This window comes from Channa argus, chromosome 1, assembly GCF_033026475.1.
Source record: "Channa argus isolate prfri chromosome 1, Channa argus male v1.0, whole genome shotgun sequence".
NCBI lineage: Eukaryota > Metazoa > Chordata > Actinopteri > Anabantiformes > Channidae > Channa > Channa argus.
The window spans coordinates 35815038-35837347 of record NC_090197.1 but is presented as its reverse complement, the minus strand read 5'-3'; the positions used below and the strand labels follow the sequence as shown (position 1 = coordinate 35837347).

At 40.2% G+C, this 22310-nt stretch overlaps 1 protein-coding gene across 4 annotated transcripts in view; it reads right to left on the bottom strand.

Moving 5' to 3' along the window:
- Positions 1–22109, bottom strand: part of grid1a (glutamate receptor, ionotropic, delta 1a) — a 217858-nt gene extending 195749 nt beyond the window's left edge. For 2 of the 4 annotated variants that reach the window (XM_067516461.1, XM_067516470.1), the window contains exons 1-2: positions 21542–22097; positions 19833–19988 (exon numbers count right to left, since the gene is read on the bottom strand). In XM_067516461.1, the coding sequence (XP_067372562.1) occupies positions 19833–19988; positions 21542–21620 (235 nt within the window). In that variant the 5' untranslated portion in view covers positions 21621–22097. Of the gene's footprint in view, positions 1–19832; positions 19989–21541 lie in introns of all 4 variants that reach the window. The other 2 variants (XM_067516498.1, XM_067516480.1) reach the window with 2 other exon arrangements.
- Positions 22110–22310: the final 201 nt, after the last annotated feature.

Genomic DNA, 22310 nt, shown 5'->3' with positions numbered 1-22310 from the left:
TGCCTCTTGAGATTAAAGATGGGCTGAGAAAATGTGAAATAATAAACTTGAACAAATCTGAATCATTTGTCTATGTTCTTGGCAGGGTCAACAGTGTTCAGCGATGTAGACAGAACTGCAAATAGGTTGGAGTCTCAGTAGGTTGCTTTTGCTAACTTTGTGCTGTACATGTAAGAAGCTGAAACTGCTGCCAGGCAACAAATCCACTTTGCTCTTGATGAAAGGAAAAGTCATCTTCACTTCTCTGGCACAATTGCCATGTGTGATGGAAAAGGTTGCACGTGTCGGGTTATATCTAGTCACCTGTAATGAAGCATGTGAGGTACAGTAAATACCAAAGACATTGTGTCTATTGACTGAATGATATGACTGCAATCAGGAAGCTGCAACATCTCCAGAGACATACTGTAAACGGACCAACGTATCAGTCACTAACTTTAAATATGCAAAATAAAAGAATGGAATTTCAATCCCGACAGAATTAACAGTTTTAAATGTCTTTCTTTAGTGAGAAGAATTATGAGAAAAATTCCATCTAACTACTTAACCATTACTTCTCCAACAGCTTCACATCATTCTTTACCTTCCATAGGAACACAAATTGAGCTTAAGAATAAGACAAAAGCTATTTTTACAGTTATGTCAGGAATAAGCAGCAGAGTAATGTCACATTCATGGAAAGTTATCATTTCTTCCTAAAATATCCCACATGCAACAAGAGGAAACTTCAAAGGCTCCTTATTAATTATGTGGCCTGATCTCTGGACTACAGTGATTTCCACTAAGTAGATAGAAAAACATCACTTCCTTTGATCATTATAGCTTTTAGGAGAGGGAGGTCATTTAGATCCTGGATCCTTTTTGGAGAATTAAATGAGGGAATCATCAATCCAGACAGTATGGTCAAACACTATTGCTCCAACGCTGCTGATAGGACTTAATCACAGGATTGTTACACAATAATGAATCCAGAAATGAGCCCAGGACTGACATGATGAGGATGAAACGGTTTTGGAAATAGACAAGGATAACGTTATTTCCTGTAGGCAATAACTGCTCCAGAGCACATTGACATTTTGTCACATTATAACAACAGATGTAAATGTATTTTATTGGGATTTTATGTAATATACCAACACAAAGTGGTTCATAATTGTGAAGTAAAAGGAAAGTGATCAATGATTTTCAAAATTATTTACAAATAAATATCCGTGTATATATGTATATAAGTGTGGTGTGCTTTTGTAATCTGAAGTAGTACTGAAGTGTGTCTGGCGCATTATTGGGTACCAACGTGAAACCAGTCCCTTACACCACCATACATAGCGTTTTGCATTTAGGCCAAAAAGTTCAATTTTGGTCTCATCTGACCAGATCACCTTCTTCCACATGTTTGCTGTGTACCCCACATGGCTTGTGGGGAATTCTTATGTCTTTCTTTCAACAATGGCTTTATTCTTGCAACTCTTCCATAAAGGCCAGATTTGTGGAGTGCACCAAGTCCATCAAGGCTTCAGATATTTTTTTAAATAATCTTATTCTACTTTAAACTTCTCCACAACTTTATCCCTGACATGTCTGATGTGTTCCTTCATGATGCTGTTAAATAATAAATAAATAAATACAGAACAACTGTATTTATACTGAGATTAAATTGCACACAGGTGAACTCTACTAATTAGTTGACTTCTAAAGACAATTGGTTCCACAGGATATTAGTTAGTGGCTTCAGAATAAAAGGCTGCCGAATACAAATGCACGTCACACTTTTTTAGATATTTTTAGATAATTATTTGAACAAAAATTTTGAAAACCACTTATTTTCCTTCTTACAATTATGAATGACTTTGTCTTAGTCTATCACATAAAATCCCAATAAAATACATTTACATTTGTGGTTTTAATGTGACAAAATGTGGAAACTTTCAAGGGATGTGAATACTTGCAAGGCACTGTATACTACTTTGTGTGCCACTGTATGGGTGTTCCTCTAGTTGGAGATGTTTGGCGGGGGGAACTATTTCCCTAAAACTGATTAATGCTAGAATAAATGCCCAGTCCTAATAGAAATTAATGTGCTCTAAAATTGGACAATGTAGCACCATAATTTAGAATGTAAAGTGTTTGTAAAACTGTGCCCTATATATAATGCAAACATTACACATTTTGCATTATTTATTGGGATATATTTATCCCCAGCACTGGGACACTTTAAATCTAATACACAACCTTCTTAAGAGGACTTGTGTGTAAGTAACGATCAGCCCTAATCAATAATCAACACTACCCAACTTGTCAAGGGTCAGAAAACCCCAAAGGAAACACACACACTAAAACTGTAGTTTTTTTCTGCATTATTGTTCTTCATTGATCCTCACCAAAACATGTGCCAGGTGTTTTCCATTTCTGCTGAGAGCAGCTACAAAGCAACGTTTTAAAGCCTTTTTATTTCCACCAACACAGCAGTAGGATATACTCTGTTCCTACACCACGTACACTCAGACATACTGCAAAGAGGTAACATTAAGAAGCAATAAAAGAAGCCGAGATGGTCTATGTTGGATTAGAAAGGGTAAGAACAGCAATGCTATGGGTTAGTTTAAAGAGACAGCAAAAGCTAAAATGGAATTGACGGCATTGAAAACTGAGGATTGAAAGGCATTACAGGAATACTGAGATTATTGATGACACATTCCAAGAGCCTTTCCCATTGAGAGCATGCACTCCGTTAGAGGAACACGTAATCAGAGCTTTACACTGTTTAAGGCAAAATCCTAAAAGCTGTGAGCCTGTACCTTACTAAGGGGGGGTGGCACTGAGCCTCTGTAAGCATACATGCACACACGCACACACACACACACACAGACACACACACAACAGCCAGACACATGTGTTAATATTTGCAAACACATTAATGAACACAACCAGTGGCACCATCCTGATCTGGCTCATGACTAAAGCTGTTATTAGCCCCTTAACAATTGGACATAATGCCAGGTAGGGATTTTGAACCTCAAAAAAACAAACAAACAAAAAACAAAGCAAAATCCCTTCCAAATGTTCTTAAACCAGTGAGAGCAGCTTGTTTGAATACTCTCTGAAGAGCAAATGGAGCCAAACAAAAACCCACGATGGCAATCTACCCTGAGAACTATTAAGCATGCATACTGTGTTGAATCTGGAAAGAGAAACAACTATTGGTTCCCAGGGTTAAGGCCAGCACTGATCCTGGTTAAATCCTATTTATATTATTCATATAAAGTACAGAAAAGCCTACCAGCAATAACACAAATTGAGCTTAAGTACTTAATCCCCCTTAACTAACCAGAAAACTAAAACAGATGTGTGGTCTCAAGACATATTTCACAGACATTTTTCAAAATTATTGAAAAACAAAAGAGCAGCAGCCAGTTCTTGAAATACCTAAATGGAAAGACGGCACACAAATGCACACTGCAATGATTCCATCAGCATTCATCCCGGGAGAACCAACAAAAGCGAAGGAAATCCCAGCAGCCACAACCGTGCAGCAACTTTGACTTTCAGGCTGATGTATTTTCTCTCCTCTGGGCTCAAAAGGGAATGAAACGAGCATGGTCATTACTGCTCTCTCTTTTTCATCATGCAGAATGAAGCTGAACATTCCCGTTTCTAATCCCTGATACCATCTCTGCTTTGCACACTACACAGGATCACATTATGCCAAGCATTTATGAAATTAGAGTGTCTACTTTGAAGGAAATGATGGTTCTACTCAGGACACAACGGACAAAATATAAATTCTCCCTTGAGATGGCCTCAGCATTTAAAAATAAATAAATAAAATAAAGCTCTGAACATTCGCCCTCGAGCGAAGGATTTTATCTTGTGGTTACTGAGTTATCAAGAGGAAGAAAGTCATTGCTTCTATGACAGATGTTTTCAGTGATAATGCCTCCCTCACGCTACTGCATGTGCCTTGATTTTGATCCTGCGAGCGAATGCAACACATTTCCATTTTTATGTCTCTCATGCTGTTGCTCGCTCATCAACAGGTGGACAGGAGGAATTTGTTTTCTCCAGCAGAGAGCTGTGGTACAATTGAGGCATTAGATTACTCAGTCAAATTGGAAACTAAAATAGGATAAACATTTTAACAAGACGGCAGTGCATCATGACCAGAGTTGTATCTTGACGTGAATTTAAATCTTGAATTGTGATCCGTTAATATTCTGATGCACAAACAACAACATTCATCCCCATATCCTGAGAACACGCACGCATGCAGGAACACACAGGCAGGCACACACAGACACACACGCACAGTGTGGGAATGAATGTGACAGAGTTTCCATTTCTGTGCAGTTGAAATGAAGGCTTTATTATGTCACTGAGTGGGCATGTGGTGTTTGAGTGAGGGACAACTACTCAATGGGGAGATTCCTCATTTTTCTAGCCCGTCTTCCTGGTTTCTGGTGTCTGCCAGGGTGATGCTGGGAGGAAGCTGGTACTGCCAGAAAGGATGACATTGCTTTAATGGACACCCTCCTGCTGTCCAAGAGAAAAGGGAAATAAAGAGACATGATCTGAAACCCTGCCACCTCCTCCTCCACCACTCTTCCTCTGCTTTTCCCCTTGAGGCAATCTGCTTCTCTTCACTTCCTACTCACCACTTTTGTATGTTTTCTTTTTCTGATTTTGATATTGTGCTCAAACAGGAAAGATGAGCGTCTTAATACAGAACGTTTTTGTCATGTTTCCTATCCTTGGTAGCTCTTCCAAGCATTTTATTACATTTTTTTCCCCTCATCGCCCAGGACACACTGTTTGCTGCTGGACCAACGATGAAGACACAGAAAACTAAGGCCCTAAGTGGCTGAAAATCACAACAGTCAAGCCCAAAAGAGGGTTGTTTGTCTGTGTTTCTGTCAGTGTCTGTGCATGTGTGTGTTTGTATGTCTATGTCCAATTTGTATCTGGATGGATTCTTGAATACCCCATTACTAAGTGCATCCATACTGTATCTAAGGGAAACCACAGAATCATACTACTTCCACAAAAACTTTACATTTACACAGAAAAATCTGGTATTATTTGATCCGAAGATATGATCCAATTTATTGGTTAAAAAGTAGATTTTTATGTTTAATATATTTAGAAAAAAACAAAAACAGAAAAAGAAATGATGGCACAATGCTTGGCATATTAGTCTTTTTCATGAACCATACAGAGAATTGAGACGTTGTGAAGGCCCCAGGGTGTACATGTGGTTCATATAATGATTGAAAAATGAATGAGGAAAATGAAGTACCCTTATGTGGGTGTCTAGATATGCAGCTCTTAATATGTACAGTAAAGCGACTTGTTATGGTTTTCAGGTGCCTTCACATCCAGAGCCCATGCATCAAATGTATGCAGTGAAGTGGAGGACCTAAGGATCAGATAACGGTCACCCACCAACCCACCAAAATCAGTGTGAACCAATTATCTGGATCCAAACAAGAGAAAAATGCTAACATATGCACAAGGACAATGTTACGCATGCATAATATTACTTGCATATTAATACCACGTGTTTTTAGTGGTATTTAGTGGTATAGTTTCTGAAGGGACATGAATGTGTGTACAGAATGTCATGACAATCCACCTGACGGCTGTGAAAACATTTGATTTCAAACCCACACATGTCAGCATGTGGTGGTGCTAGAGAAAAAGTCATGGGATCACAACAGTCTCCATCCTTGTGCACTGTGTCACACTAACAATTTGTGGTCGTAACACTAAAGTTGGCCCCTGAAAAACTCTCCACCGTCCAGACAGGAAAAGTGCACATTACGTTTTTAAGTCCTGCCATGACTTTGTGTATGTCAATCTAGACTTCTAAATTCAAGGTTCTGTTTGCTGGAGCGCAAGGCCGAGCTGGAAGCGTGACTGCTGGCCATGTTACCTGGGTCAAAGCTGTGGCATTGCAGATTTTGAGCCACGCAGTAACTCTCAGGCAAGCAAACACCAATACTCTGCTGAGTGTTAGCATTTAAGCCAAGGTACCCAAAGATGTACTTTTTCAAAACTGTGTGACAGACAAAAGGCGCTCAAACACACAATTAATTACACACTTGGTAAATGTTCTGACATGTAAACTATAATTATTTACACAGTCCTAATGTGATTTTCATTTCTTTGCGAGAAAAGTAAACACACAGTGATTGAAGTGACAGTGGAAAACTGTAGCAGCATAATGTTTTGGAAGCATTGAGTCTGAGGGAAGCAAATTGACTGCTCGTCTCAGAGTGACATGATAATGCGACATGATGAAGCTGCTCTGTCTTCTTTAAGTGAAATAATCAATCATTCACGTTGCCGTGGGCTTGAAAGACGCAAACAGTACATTAACGTCGCTCAGTTCTTCACCTCTTTCTTTGAATAAAATATCCTTAACCTGTTAAACCTGCATACAGGTGAAGTAAATGGAAGTCAATGGCTCAGTCAGAAGCCTTTGTAGCTGCTCAAAACCTCTTCCTCTATGCTTTGCACCGAGGTTAAAGGAATAGTTTCGAATGTTTCAACCTGGTCTTAAAAGAAACTCGAGTGCTATTCATGCCTATGTAACAGGCTCAAACTATTCTTGCTTTGCACAGTGTCCACAAATGTCTCCACCCCGAACACGACTGCAATGTAATAAATGAGAGCCACAGTATGGCCCTCATTTTCAAAATCCACCTGAGACTCATATGAAATTTCAGCAGTTCATATGCCAATTCAAATTGTAATCTATCAAAATGACAGCATTTCAAAGAAAATTAACTGTTTTTCTCTCCCCATAGTCCCTTAAATGCATAAGAAGACAAAGTCGTGATTCGTTTTTTCTGTTATTCTGGTGACCAGCTCCCTTCACAACTAGTGAATGGATTTAACTTGGAAGTGAATTTGTGCTTTGCAGATTCAATAGCTGGAATATTTTTGCAGTTTGAGGCTTTGGGATACAAATATTCTGATAAAACCTGTTCCCAGTGTGCATTTGGATTATATTTGTGCATGTGTGATTCACTCCATAAAAATGGACATAATACAGCATTTGCAGACTGTTACATTTATGTGGAGACTACTTCTCAGAGGACGATGCTGTGAGAAAAAGTCTGAAGGCTGTAACATCACCAACAATAGCTGTTCAGGGGTGAGTGGAGAGAAATATATGGTCTCTGTTGTATTTCCCTCAGCTTTGTAGACACAAATGTTACTGTATGTCAGCTGATTGCATCCAGCGATAAGCAAGAGAGACTGGGAGAATGATTATGCATTTGTGTTTGGATTATTTTCCCTTATTCTGTTCTGGTTATTCTTATTCTGTGTGCTTCATCATACAATGTGAAATCCTCCTAAAATTCAAAATTCTGACATAAACGTTTGTATTTCACTTCTGATTCACTCTGTCACTGCTAGTAATATAAATTGCTAGATACATTAAATTATATCCCTTTGCCAGAGCTCAGGAGAACATAAGAGTGAAATTTGTCTTTAAAATGTTGGAACTTTGAGAGACTCAGAAAAGATATAACCCAATGTGATGAGATTTCATATGATTCTCAGGTGAATTTTTAATTGCATGTTTTGATGGAACAAGGTCTTTGCAATGTAGCCCGTGCTGCTTACAATGTACTGCATTTACATTTTGGATAGAACCATTTGCAGCACTGTGGAAAGCAGGAAAACGTTTAATTACCAAGCACCTTTTGCATATGTATAAATAGGATTCAGCTTTCCACTAAGACTAGCTTGAAACTTCCAAAACTTTTCCTTCGAACCTCTGAAAAGATATCCTTTTCTAAACCACATATGTTTAGATAATGATATTTTTGTGAGCTAAGGTCTTTTTGCACAACCTGATTTTTAATTGTGACATGAAATGCACTTCACTGGACAGCAATAGCAATGACAGCTGCTACAACACTGTAGAGTATTCACAGAGGACAGAACACTGCTGCAACACTTTCAATCTACATACTTTTGACTGATTCATACATGGAGAAATTAAACATTTATGTGTGAAAACTGAAAACTAGCTTTTTGATTTGCTATCTATTGTATTAATGTTGTATATAATTTTGCCACGCTAACAGCGGGGTTTTGGTTAATCTGCATGGTTCACTGATCAGTCCACCACTTTGAGGCAAACTAAAATACAACAATTCATACTGTACCATTTTCACTCTGTTTATTGAGGACAGGGACCTGCCTGTAGGTGGACTTTCAGCCTTGGTAGGTGGTTGTCAGCTTTTTTTTGAAGTTGATCTCCTTTTAACCTTATGGCCTAAATCCTAAACATTTGTGTGGTCAGTGCCACTCCAACACAGTAGGCAACAGAACAAAGTTTTGCAAGATTTCATCGTTTGCATGGTGCTATTCTTGACCTAAAGTTATGTATACAGTATGGGCAAGGAGAACTATTAAGGGGTTCAATGTTTGTAGACAAAGCCCAGACATTAGTCGGGTCCTAACATGTTAACTTATAGATGGTGTAGCTTTATAAATACCAGGGGTGCTTCTTACTCTTGTTGTGGATATGTTGACTTGATGATATTAATATAGTGCTGAGTGTTTCTGTTGAGTGAGTCCATTTGATTAGATGCTATTTACATTGAGATAATTAAAGGAAAAAAGAGAGATCCAGTGAATTCTGTGGTACAGTATTTGTTGAAGCTTGTTGTGATGATGATTAAAACCCAACAATAACAACTTGCTTTGATAGGGCTTACAGAGAACTCATGTACTAATGGGTTTGCACAACAGAAACTCGGCCTACACATCCCATGAGTGTTCCCAGAATGATTTGTCTTCATGTAATGATACAGTGTATTAGAGATGACAAATTGTGGCCTAGTTAATACTGAAACACATACTCAGCTAATTTAGGAACAATAACAAAACAATTATTTATCCGCGACTTAGTCCTTACTTTAACTTAAGCTGAGACAGTCTCTAAGACAAAATGATTCATTCAACTCAACTCATTTAGAGCCAATAATGTGTTAAACACCCCATGTAAAAGAGTAGCTGCTTGTTTTTTTGGCTGTGACGTGTTGGATTGACCGCTGTTAAAGGGAAAACTGTTGATGAATGAGTGCAGAAATGAGAATAAATCATAGAATAAATCTCTGTCGTTAAGAGTTTACACAAGCAGAGAAATCATGCACTGACTTGGTCAATTTCACTTTAAAATAAAGTATTAGTATGTGCGACATTTATCAGGTAAAGTGTATCCTCATATTAGAATATGAGGATAATGAATAACGAATATTTGACTCAATTTTCAGTGACTCCTGCATATTCCATTGTCTACACTCCTTACGGGTTTCACTCGTAGGGTTTAAGCTGGGTTTTGGTTTCACTCAGGCAGAGCTTATACACTTGCTTAGCCTCCTCTTTGGATACAATCCACTTTTCCTGGGCCTGGTAAAGGGCCCACGGCAGTGAAAGAGAGACAGAATCAGAGACCCAGAGAGGAAGATGGATAAACGATTCTTGTGACAGATGGTCCCACTCGCCATCCGTGTCTGTGGGCAGTAATGCAAACAATGGCTCCCAAATACATTTTGGCATGTCTTCATCAATGAGCCTGTGAGCTCATTCCGTAGTTTCAAATGACTTCACCCCTCTTGTCTTCCATACGGCTTAAGATTTCACAGCCTCGCATCCTCTTTTCCCTGCATCATCTTTCCTTCTGCCTCCCGCCATCTCCATCACCCCTCTCTTGTCGTCACGCTTGCTGGCCAGTTCACTCTGCTTCACCCTGTTACTCTGACTAAGAATCCTATTCCACTCCCGCCCTTCACCCCCTCTGTCTCCTGCCTCCTTCTGTCTGAAAACAGTGTGAAGTCAAGAAGATAGCCGAGCAGCATTTCTTTGGTTGACTCCTGTTTAGCCTCTAATAGGATTTACTTGGGGGTTGATTTTCTGCTCCTTGTCTTGCATTCTAGAGTGAAGCCTTCTTTTCGCCAGTAGTCCAGGTGGTGGGTAGTAAATTATACACACTTCCCTCTGAGCTACTCAGCATCAGAAGTGAGTAAAAGGGGGAGCTCCAGCCTCCCATCTCCAAACTATTATCGCAACCAAAACCACTTCTCACCAAACCACAGAACCGCTTTAGAAACACATCAAAAACATAAATAGAAAACTGCATCTATAAAATCGCTCACACACATCACAGCATACGGCCACACACATATAAAGGGCCATAATACGACGGAGAAACCAACAAATCCTCTCGTACCATTCATACACCCACGCCACTCCCCATCTCTGTCATCGCAGCACACTTTAGGCAGCTCAGTAAAGTTCAAACACAATGGTGTGTGCAAAGAGAGATGATGCTAGTAACATGTGGGAATGTGATACTTTACAAAGAACGTAGGCTGGGGGCTTCATCAGCATCAGTCTGATTGGAAAGAACATGTCCTTTGAGCCACTACTCTTTCTCTCCTTCTAGGCCTCAGTCTCACTCAGTTTCTTACCCTCTAACAGGTAGAGTAGTATTGATGGCCAATCCCTTGCCATTGTTAGGGGTTGTTTGGGGTCGTGGCAAAGCACTAACATCTGTCACATTCCCTACAGTTTGTTATAAATCTGTCACACCAGATAAGACAGGAACATGAATAAGACAAGGGGCTGAGAGACCTGTAATAGGGAAAACATATGTTGTGTGTATGTGTGCATGTATAATAGGCTGCTGCTTGAGTTATGTGTGCCATGGATGCCGGTGTTCAGATAGCCGTACACTTCTTACTCTTTTGGCCATTCATCACACGTGAGTTGCTGCTGTCATATTGGAAAATCAATGCAGGTGCTAAATGTCTTCCAAACAACAATTCCACAACCAGACCAGGATAAATTTGGTTGTCTGCTAGTTTTATGTCATTGTGTGACATTGCTAAATGACCAAAATAATAGGCTCTGATGCCAGATTTAGGATTCCTGTGCACACGCTGCATCATGGGAGGAACAAGCGGTCAAACATCAATCAACATCATTATGCTCTTTGTCCTGTTTAAGACAAAGCTTAAAATGTGTTTTTCCTGCATTTGTCCTTCAGAGACACATATCCATCATACCACCCAGAAGCCATTAGTCAGTCTTACACACAATGAGACATGCCAGTGTGAAAAGCAGTGAGAATACTTTGAAATCAGCACACAGCTGTCTGACAGTCAGGCAACATAGGGAGTGTGATAAATACAAAAAAGCACAAAGACCCAATGTGAGTTTCCACTCTCTTTAATTAGCACAATACAGTAATTCTGTTTACATTGTAGGGAAACATAACTTCCCCACTTCCGGAAAGAATCTGCAAAAAAAGAATCTCCAAAATTCTTAGACAATTACTTCAAGCAAAGCACTAAATTGCTCTCTCTACTTACTTATTTCTTTATTTTTTGTTTGACTCTGTAAAACTTCTTTCTGGGCCTCACAACAAAGCAGGCCTTGTTTACTTATATTAAAAGATTACTAACATCCTTGCTCATGGTGACATTTAGCGCACTGCCGGTGATTCCTTTGAATACAGATCAGACTTGGCATTTAACTGAATTGATGTTGTTCTTGAAGTTAATCAGCGGAGCAACCCTTCTGACTCCAAAGCTAAATTCACTTTAAAGTCTTGAAAATGTTTCCTTTTTTCCCCCTAAGTATTTGGATACTTAGAAATTGCTCTATGCTCCTTTTGAGAGTAGCCTAAGAGCTGCCAGGAGAAACATCTGGTACAGATGTTGAGACTGTGTGACACAGAAGTATCCTGCTGCAAGAGGAATACTGACCAGCTGTTCTTGCACAGCAGAGAGGACAAAACCTGTAGGCCTACTAAGCAGACCTAACGTTTAACATCTTTGACCTGTCTTTTTTCTCTCCTCTTCTGTATTCTGCTCTCTCCCTTTCTGCTTCTTTTCTGGCAGGTGCTGCTCCATAGTTGCCAGGCATTGCTGACTCTGGCTATTCTAACAAAAAGCTGGAGGAATACATATTTCTGAGTGTGCCTAATGTGGACTACAGGTCCCATAAGGCCTCCCCTGTGCTGTCCACATTGCATGGTGTAAATAGCAAAGGTACAGAGGGACAGTTTGAGCTTTGCATCAATTACAGAATTGCAGTGCATGTTATATAACAGATGTTATGTGGCTAAATATGACCTGTATGACAAACAAAGTGGTAAAAATATATCAATAAAAAGGAGGAGACTGAGTTAAAAGAATAAATGTAGCAGTTGTGTATGCAGTAAATAGTTAGCAGGGAACAAAACCATATTGAATACAACATCCATAACACACACAACATAACTATTGCATCGGCACATTCAATAAACCTTTAACACATCCAAGCCCTCTGATGTACTGTTAATCACACATTCTTCATTGTACTGTGGCACGACAAATGCATAAACTCTCTCCAGTTCACACAAGCCCAGAGTCAATGTGGACACCCTCTCACTGTGTTATCGGAAGCTCAAAACAGACATGAGTATAAGATACAACTTGTCAGGTCATCAGGACACAGGGCATCCAATTGAATTGGGTTCTTGTGTCTCAGATTTCGTTCAGCCTAACAAAAATGTGAACACAACCTTATCTGCTTTATTATTGATTTGACAGATAGGAGATTCAGGACAAAGCAGTAACAATACAGAAGGAGTTCAGCAGCTGTGTATAGTTTTGAATGGTGAGGTGGTATTTTAGGGCTTCCTAACATTTATGTCACAGCTCGATCAGGTGAGCTCAAGGATCCCTTTATGATTAATTGTCAAGTTCCATTTGTCTTAGTTTGTATTCATATAATCCTGTGTATGTGTCCTGTCTATAATCTCTATATACGTACATAGACAGAAAGTTTGATACAAACAGATATTGGACACTATTCACAAAATGTTAGGGATATTCAACTTTCGGTTGAAATTTATGGAAAATGTAAAAAGTTAAGTGTACAGTGAGATTATATCATGAAAGTAGGGCATTTAAGTGGTAATTTCTTCATCTCAAACAATTTATTGAAACAAAAGTGAACAACAGCGGTGGGTATAACCCAACGAAAAATGTCAATGTCTCAATAACAATGTCTCAAGAACAATTGTTAGGTGTCGTCTTGGTCTCATGATGTCATATTGTGAACAGCTAAATAAGAGAGACATTTAGTGGTCATTGTGATTTTTGCAGTTAGTCACCTTGTTAGAGAGCAGCAATGTTATGCAATAAGTGCTGAAACATTTAACAGTTGGATATGTGCATTCAAAAGTGTACAGAAGGTCAAATTAATTTCACCTCCAAAGGTTATAGTGCATTTTCTAGCATACTGAAGTCAAGTATGCCTAACATTTTGTGAGTACTGTATATATGTATATACAATTGTAAAATAGTATCAGACAACTAATTGAATAATAGTAATTAGCCAGAAATTAGAAAATGACAGTCCACAATTGAGAAAGACTAAAGGTGTTGTAAAAACAAGGTACTATGACTAGGAAACTGGAAACTTTTTACAGTACCTTCAGATTAGTAACACTGTGTAAAAAAACGCAAAGTCTACAAAACTATAAATGAACAGTTCAGTACACGTTATCCTGTCAGTAGCTTTATTCAGCTGTACTGTTGCCTTAGCAACACATTAGGAAACAACTAGTAAGTCTCGTTAGCAGTGACCTGAGGGTAGAAAAACTAAATTATAATAAATCACAAACCAACAATTACACAGCAGCTGGAAAAAGAGAAAATGCTGTACCAATTGCAGTCAATATTTGCCTGGACACAAATCAGACAAAATGGCCAACGTACTGTAAGTCAGTTAAACTGCTATAAAACTGCCTTCCCTGTGGTTGCTACTAGCAACAGATTGTTCACCTAAAACCATCTGATTCTGTCCTCGTCTCTTTGTTTAGAATTCCTATGTTTTTTTATTTCAAGTTTGGTAAAGTATACATTTGTTCTATTGCAGTACCACTTACAGGTAAAGAACGTTTCTACCATCTGTACATTACAGTTCTATTTGTTTTTCTATTTATATGCTATTTAGTTTTTACGCAGTTGCCATTTTTGACTCAGATTAGTGGGAGTCATGTCCTATCACTCTATCAGAGCCAGTTGAGTTTTGGTCAGTGCAACAAAATATATTTGCAAGATAGCCTTTACTTCCGTTTATAGCTCTGTATGGGTGCATATGAGTAGCTATTGTAGGTTTGAGGAAGTGTACTGTATATGTAGCATACTGTGGAAATGTTTTTATGTATCAAGCACTTAGAGGGGCATGTATATTTCCATCCTGGAACATGTCATGGCCCCCACGAGGGGCACAAAGAGCGACTTCTCCAATTTTCAACTTGCTTTGTATGGCTTTAGTTTAGCTTCTCCCTGTCTTCCATACATTTAAATATTTCTATGCTTCTTGCTGTTAAACAAGAAGGACGAGCTCTGTAAAAGCAGATTGACCATTATAACAAACTCCACAGTGTGACCAATGAGACCAAACAATTGACCAAACTCAATGTGAACTGAAGGTTCCTCCAAGTGATGTCATCTGGACGCATTTTCCAGCTATAAGTAGAGAGATATCTTTATATAGTAAATTCAGGGAGAAGTTGAATGGCTTTCATTTACATGTACTAACCAAAACTAGAACCAAAAGAAGCAAATTAAATATCACTGAAGCCGTCCTATAAAGAGTCAAACATCGAAATGTGTCTAGAGGAATGGGTATTATTTCTAAAGTCTTCTTCAATTTACTTTTAGAGCCTAAAAAATGTTTTTGTTGGTTCAAGCTATGGTTGCTATGGTTGTCTGTCCCGACAACCATAGCATCTGCAGAGAAGGTCTCCACAGCTGGGAGCCATTCAATTATTATTTTAGAATGGCTGAAAAGTGCTTTTCTGAATCAACTTCTAAAAAAAGAAATGAGAAATTAAGTCTTTTTCTTTGGCACAAACTTGACCGTTTGTGTAGGTTTGTACACTAGTAAGCAAACTGAAGCAACAATTTACAGGTTAACCCTGCGCACATGATTAGCGGTGGGCCTCACTTTGTGAAGGGATTAGGTAGTGAAAAGCACACCTCTGCCACAACATCACTTAGCTGATTAAGATGCCACGGGTCCCTTATAGAGCCCACTTAAGACCTTATGAGAATGTAAAACAACAATTGGGTAATTATCAGGGGATGGTAAGATGACCTGATCACCCATCATCTGTGTGGAGTTGGTAAAATGACATAAAAACACAAACAAATCCATAACCAAGATTTACACAGCATTATTAAATTCACAGGGACAATAATAGTGAAAGGGCAGCATTCCATCACATTTAGAGCACGGCGAGTAATGAGTCATAAGTCATAAGCAGTCATAAGCAGAGAATCAGATGGAGGATATTACATTACCCCTGCCAACACTGCGAAAGGAACCATTATTTTGAGTTTTGTCATTACAGACTGAGCAAAGTAAAGAACTGGACTGCAAGTCTGTTGGCTTACAGGGACAAAAAGGGCAAAGCATAAAAATCCTTGCTGTCGTTGCCTTGGTAGGGGTTAGATGAAAATAGAGCAAACCTAGTGGTGTGGTGTGTGAAGAGGGCTCAGTGGGACAGAACACTCAACAAATTGCTGGACATTAGAGGAGCAGAAAACTACTTCCACTAACTGAGGCCAGATGGCTGTTTTCTACCTGCTTTGTTCTAAACGCATTTTTTTAAATTCAATGGGAACCGGCAGAGTTTGGACAAAATATTGTCGCCAGCTCATAAGACGTCAGCTCCTCATAAAAAAAGTTAATTACAAACAGTGCCTTACTTTTATCCTTGCCAGCTAATGTTAGTTCGTTCACTGCTTCTGGTCCAGAGTTAAGTGTCTCAAAAACCATTTACCAATTTAAACTGTCACCAGTGTACCATCTGTGTAAAAGACGTCTTTGCTAATCTGACTTGACATCATATGTAATCATCAGATCAACATTGAAATCCTTGTATGTCCAATATCTTGTTTTTATTATCTCTAAACTGCAGTTGCCACCCTAATGACAGTCCTCCTGTCGTCGGTTGTGTTTTGTGCTTGATGCTAATTAGCACATCTTTAGCATAGGGGCGACTGTGGTGCAGGAAGGTAGGGCGGTTGTCCACCAATCTCACAGTTGTTGGTTCAATCCAGTCACATGTTGAAGTGTCCTTGAGCAAGACACTGAACCCCAACTTAGTTGCTCCTGGTGGGCATTGGCCAGCTGCTACACAGTGTGAATGGGTGAATAAAAAGCAGTGTAAAGCGCTTTGAGTGCCAATAGGTAGAAAAGCGCTATATAAATGCAGACCATTTACCACACTAACACGCTAAACTAAGACAGGGACACGATGATCATTACATCTGCTAAACATAGTGTAAACATAATGCGTAAGCATTGTCACTGTGGGCATGTCAGCATATCATTCAAAGCACAGCTATGACTAACTACAGCATCACTGAGCATTGCTGTAGACCTGATAAAAACCTGTACTTTTCCTATAACAGTGTCAATCTTAACTTTTTGGCTGTCTGTCCTCTTGCAGTGTTTTAGACACTTCTATTTTATGATGCGTTGGCATCATTTGCTCTCTTCACTAAAGGCTTTGATGGCAGGGAAACCTACGTTCTTGCACAAACTGTATCACTATTGTCGGCCCCATCCAGTCACTATCGTTCCCAACCTTCCCACTTGGAGAGATGGAAAAACCCAGTGCTGGGGCTATACTGCGTTTGAAGAGGTGGTACTCGCGTCCTCTAAGCAAGTACGAGAAAGAAAACACCCTACAGGCTAAACATTTCTTGGAATAAAGATAGGTACAGATTTGTCGTCCACGGACCACAGGGTCAGTGGTTCGATCCCTGGTTACAGCTATACGTTGAAGGGTCTCTGGGCAAGACACTGAACCCCCAACAGCCCATTCCCCTTGCCGGCTATGCAGTGGCGGTCCAAGCCCGGTGGAAATATGGGAGGGTTGCGTAAAAACTATGCCAAATCAACATGCACTGTGGTGACCCTGAACTCATTGGATAAGCTGAAAAGACACACACTTCAAATAATGGCTTCTCTGTCCCCTTTCTGACATCAGAATGAAATGCACAACTGAAGCTTTGTTGTGTTATCACCCTAGAAGACAACTTTCCACTTTTTATATTAAGATGGGACAGACAGCCAAAAAAGTAAGATAGAAAGCAAATATCAGGTGCTAACATGTAAGAGAAACCAGGTTATTTTGTTTTCTTTTAAGAGCTGCAATACCCTGATCTGGCTATACCATTGCTTGTTGCCTTCATTGAGCATCAAATAGAAAATGTTTTTCTAATACCTTACTATACTGTATCATGCTCTGAAAAAAAAGTTTCTATGGTTTTAACTAACTTTACTAATTAAAAACTTATGTTGATCTCTATAAAATACAAGAACTGAAGGGGGAATGCAAAATAAATATGAGGCAGTGCCGCTGCACTGACAACACAATGTGTTGTTTTGTTTTTTATTTTATCACAAGTTGACAGGCATCAGAACAAGAGTGACTGATATTCTTCTGAGCTTTCACTCCTGATGTTGAAATCCCCTTATTCATTCTCTCCAGTTTCTCCAACTTATAAATAGGACGACATCTGCTAGTTGTGTGGTCAGGTTGTATTTCCAGTCAGCCTTGAGCTGTCATCTTTAAACGATAAGAGCGTGGGAGGACTGAATAGCTGCATGTTTCTATGTGCATGGTGTCTGTGTGACATCCTCGTTAATATATGTTCTGGCAGTGCAAGGACAAAGGAAGGAGAATGGGGACAAACATGACACTGCAACTACTCCTCTCATGCCTTCTTCATCGCTTCACTCCAATCTCAATGCTCCCCCTGCTCTTCTTTTATCCACTCATGTTTATTCAACTCTTGATCATAGGTTTCTCTTTGTAGCCGTTGTTTCCCCACTGTTTTCAGTACTCTGGGTTATTCTTATCCTCATCGCTCTTCTCACCCATAATCTCCCCACTTCATTTTTTTCCACAGTCACTATACTCTCCACTTTTGTCATCTCACCCTCATTACTCTCACTCACTCTCCTCCCTTCACTGTTTATCCCCACCCACTTCTCCTCTGTCCTCCCCTCCCTGTGATAGCAAGGTCCTGACTGCCACTCACAGTGGGATGGCAGTGAACAAAAGAGCAAAGCAAAAGGTCAACTTATCCAAGTTGTCACTCAACACTTTCCAATGTGCCTTGCGTCTAGTGCAAGAATCTGTGGCCACCCATTGATCCACACATCACCAACTGCCCATTATGCCCCGCTCTTTCCAGAAACTAAATGTTCCCTAATCAGTCATTTCTTTGAATGTTTGATTGCCACGGGCCAAAGTGTAAACAATAATTAAGCATGTTAAATGATATCCAATCATGACTAACAAAAGCAAATAATCTGTGAATCATTTTCATTAAGGTATGTCAAGCTCCACAGTGACACATTCTCTTCACATGATTACTGCTGTTAAGAGCATCCTCAACAAATTAAATACATGTCCCTTAGACTTTGTACAGAAATGCATTTGTGTTATTCATTCTATTGTATAGGATATTATTATAAAAACTACACTGAGATAAACAGTATTTGCATTGCTTTGAATTAATTAGAGTTCTGCAAAAATGGTGATTTCTACTTTTGTGCATCTCATGCTAAGTCACAAATGTGTACAATAGATTTTTTTTTGTTTTACCATATTATTGCAGCAGCAAGCTGCAAGATATTTTCTGGATACTTCAAGATCATTTAAAGATCCCAAATGCCAGTCTGCTTTATGTGTAATGAATCAGGATTTCTGTTTACAAATGCAATGTGAATCAGACTACTGAATATATGTGACATTGTTAGGGCCACAACTAAATGACACAGGATAATTATAGCAATAAAGCGGGATATATTATCATCTTTCTGTGCCTGTCAGGGGTACTATCAATAGCAGTGAGTCATCTTGCCTTTGTGCAACTGGGGACAAAAGTACAGACTGGTAACTAAGTGCAGACGACACAAACAGCCTTTGAAGGTCCCGGGGAACCTATTAAGTTCTTAATGATTCGTTTTAGCAGAAATTTTTAAAATCCTTTTTGAAGTCAATTGTCGATGGTGCCACCTTTTAATGAATGAAACAGATAACCTTGACTAAAATAATTTCATTGCTAATTTGCTGTCTGTTTTATGGAGGTGTGTGCATTCTTTGGGCACTCGCGGGGAATCCAAATGAGCCAGATAAAACGTTTCAGAGAAAAGGCTAAAGAAGCTGATAGTTATGAATGAACAAGACTTGTTGTGACCATCCTTCAAACAGACATAAAACACAAGAAATATTGTCTGTCGTGCAATTAAATAAATAGAGTATCGGTGATACAATTTTATTTGATCATCCTCAAATGATTTTTACCTCACATAACATATTTTCTTTGGCTGCTGTGCTTTAACTCAATGCTTCCACCTAGCTTTTTAACCATAGAAGGCACCTTGATTTGGTACAGTATCACGGCACAGCTGGAAAATGAAACACACGCACACGCACAAACACACACACAAACACACACACAGTCATTTCCTTCACTCACAGACACACGGACTGTCATCATCATTGTCTTCTCCACTGGCTTTTTGCTTTTTGATCAATGCAAAACTCAAGCTCAGGGCCCAAATGATCAAGGCAGTTAAGACTTTTACGCGTGAGACTTGTTGGTTGGTTGTAACCTGCAGCGACTGTGAGAATGAGACCGCCATCTTCACGTGCCCTGTGGCCCCAAGTAATCAAATAAAATAGCTGAGGCAATTTCTTGCTAAAATGATCCAAGAGGAATCTCGCTTACCTTCCTGCACAGCCTGGAAGGGGTTGTTAGGCTCAATAAGTTTCACAGAGTGGGTGATTTTCTCGCTCTGCAGAATGTCGTCATTCAGACTCAGGTCTGATATGGCAAGTTGGAAAATCTCGTCATCTCTCACAGCGTTTTCCTCGAATATGGCACCTGTTGAATGAAATAATCATAACTTATTTTGGAAACCAAGAAAAACTCGAAGGAACTAAGTGTGGCCGCACGGCATAGACCCGGCGGGACTAGCTCATTCCCTAGAAAACACTTTTTAAGAGTTTATATTTGTTTGAAGTCACACACGCACACAGGAATTATGATGCGTGAATGTATCGCCAACTTCATGATCTGTGGGTTATTTCCTTGTGCAGTCTCCAGTGCGCCTCTGCAAGATTTCAGCACCAAGGAGAGCGACACAGCCACACACACACACACACACACACACACACACACACACACAGAGATGAATAAAGAAACCGTACTGTACACACATTAGATCAATGAATCTCTGCCCAGTACGCATTAAAGGCCTTGTGTGGGAGGTATATTGAAGCTGAGCTGTCTCTCTGTCCCCCTCCCCTCCCTCTTTTCTCATCTGTTTATCAAAATGGCATCAGCTGCCATTGGGAGATATATCACGGAAAAGGGGTTTCAGGGAACGAGACATCTAATTGGGGTACCCTAACGTTATGCGGGGCATCAGCCAGTATTATCTGGATGGAGTCCCACTGCTGTATTAAGCCAGTGACGGAGCACCTGCTGCTTGCCAGACTGTTGCAGTAAACTGTGAGCAGCAGCAGCAGCGGCGGCGGTGGAGCAGCAGGACGAAATGTGTCCACTGTGACACTGATGTTTTTATCTGAAATAATAAGTCCTGTCACTATAACTTGCTGCGTGACTGTATGCACGAAAAGATGTCATAAACCAGGCGAGTGTGCAGTGCAGGTGTGGGCAGAGAGGGGAGATCATGAATGTACAAACCTATGAAATGAAATGTAACGCGATATTTAAGGGCAAACACCAAACGAGAATCACACGAATGCCATCGGCAGCTTAAAGCATTGAAAGAAAGGCTGCTCCGGTTTGAAGTTTGAGCACAAAGAGCCTCTATGCGTTGTGCATCTCTAACGAAACTCCACTGACATTCCCTCTGTGTCATTATTGACATTGCAGTCACGTTCCGGTGAAAGTTGAGGCTCGACGGTTCAGACAAGAGGCAGCTTGCTCTTAAAAAAAAAAAAAAAAAAGGCTCAGCAATTTGGCGATTGAACATAAATTTCGTCAAAGCTTCCCTCAAACGGGCCTTTCGTGCTAAGTGTCATCCGTGCTTTGAATACAGAAATGCGATTTAGAGGCCGTCGGTGGTGAGGGGTTTGGACAACGTGAAAGCAGTGATCCGCCGCCGGAGAGTGAAAGAAATGTCAGCAAAGCAGCCTAATATAAATATTAGTGAGACATAACAAGAAGATAGTTCAGGTTGGAAAGGTGAGAGGCATGGCCATTTAAAAAGCACCAACTTTTGAACTCGCTTGAGAGTCAAAGTGTTGCCTTAACGCAAGATGCAGGCTGAATAGACTATTTATCCCGCCCTCTCACCAAAATCCTGTGATCAACGCAGTATGCGCTGGCTGAGCTTTATTCCCGCACGTCCTGCCTTTACACCTGTCCAAGCCAAACAGCAGGTTTTTTGTTTTTTGTCTGGCGCTTACCGATATGTATGATGGAGTCCGCTTTGGCCGAATTGCACTGCAATATCCACAGGGAAAGGCAGATCAACAGCAACTCCATCTCGGGATTTTAGCGAGGCGGCTCATCCAAGCTCTGCTTTGCTGTCCCCTACACTGTCCACGCGGAGCGACCAAAAAGAAAAAAAAAAAGATGCTCAAAACCGAGTGAAAAGAGAACCGCTGTCCTCTTCCTGGTAGACCAGACCCGCATAAAAGCACAGAGAAATTATAGCAGTTTTTTTCTTCTTCTTCTCTTGCTTTTTTTTTTTTAAACCAACAGAAAGAAGCCGGCCGCAGAAAGGTGGGCTGAAAAAGACGGGAACCCGAGGAGAGACTGAAAAGACAGGTAGCCCGGTGAGAGAGACCGGCGTTACCTCTCTCACTCTCGTCTCTCTCCCTGCGCTCCGGCGTCTAAAGCATGGCAAGCAGCAAAATGCGGAGGAGGGACACCCCTCTAACTACACACGGAGAGACGCTCTCTCTCACACACACACACACACAGGGAAAAAAATCCCTCTCCAGTCCTGTCTCGATCACATGATTGCAGAGACTTCACGACTCGGCTGCTGTCCCGGCAAACCGGGTAGAAATGGTTTGGACCAGCCGGAGAAAGGCGCTTCCAGAGGCGATAACTAAACACATGACTAGAGATTATAACCGGAAAACCAAACAAACTCTATGAGCCTTTGTGCCGTTCTGGAAAGAAAGACACATGCGTGACAAAAGCTCGTACGCAAACGCGAGCATATGG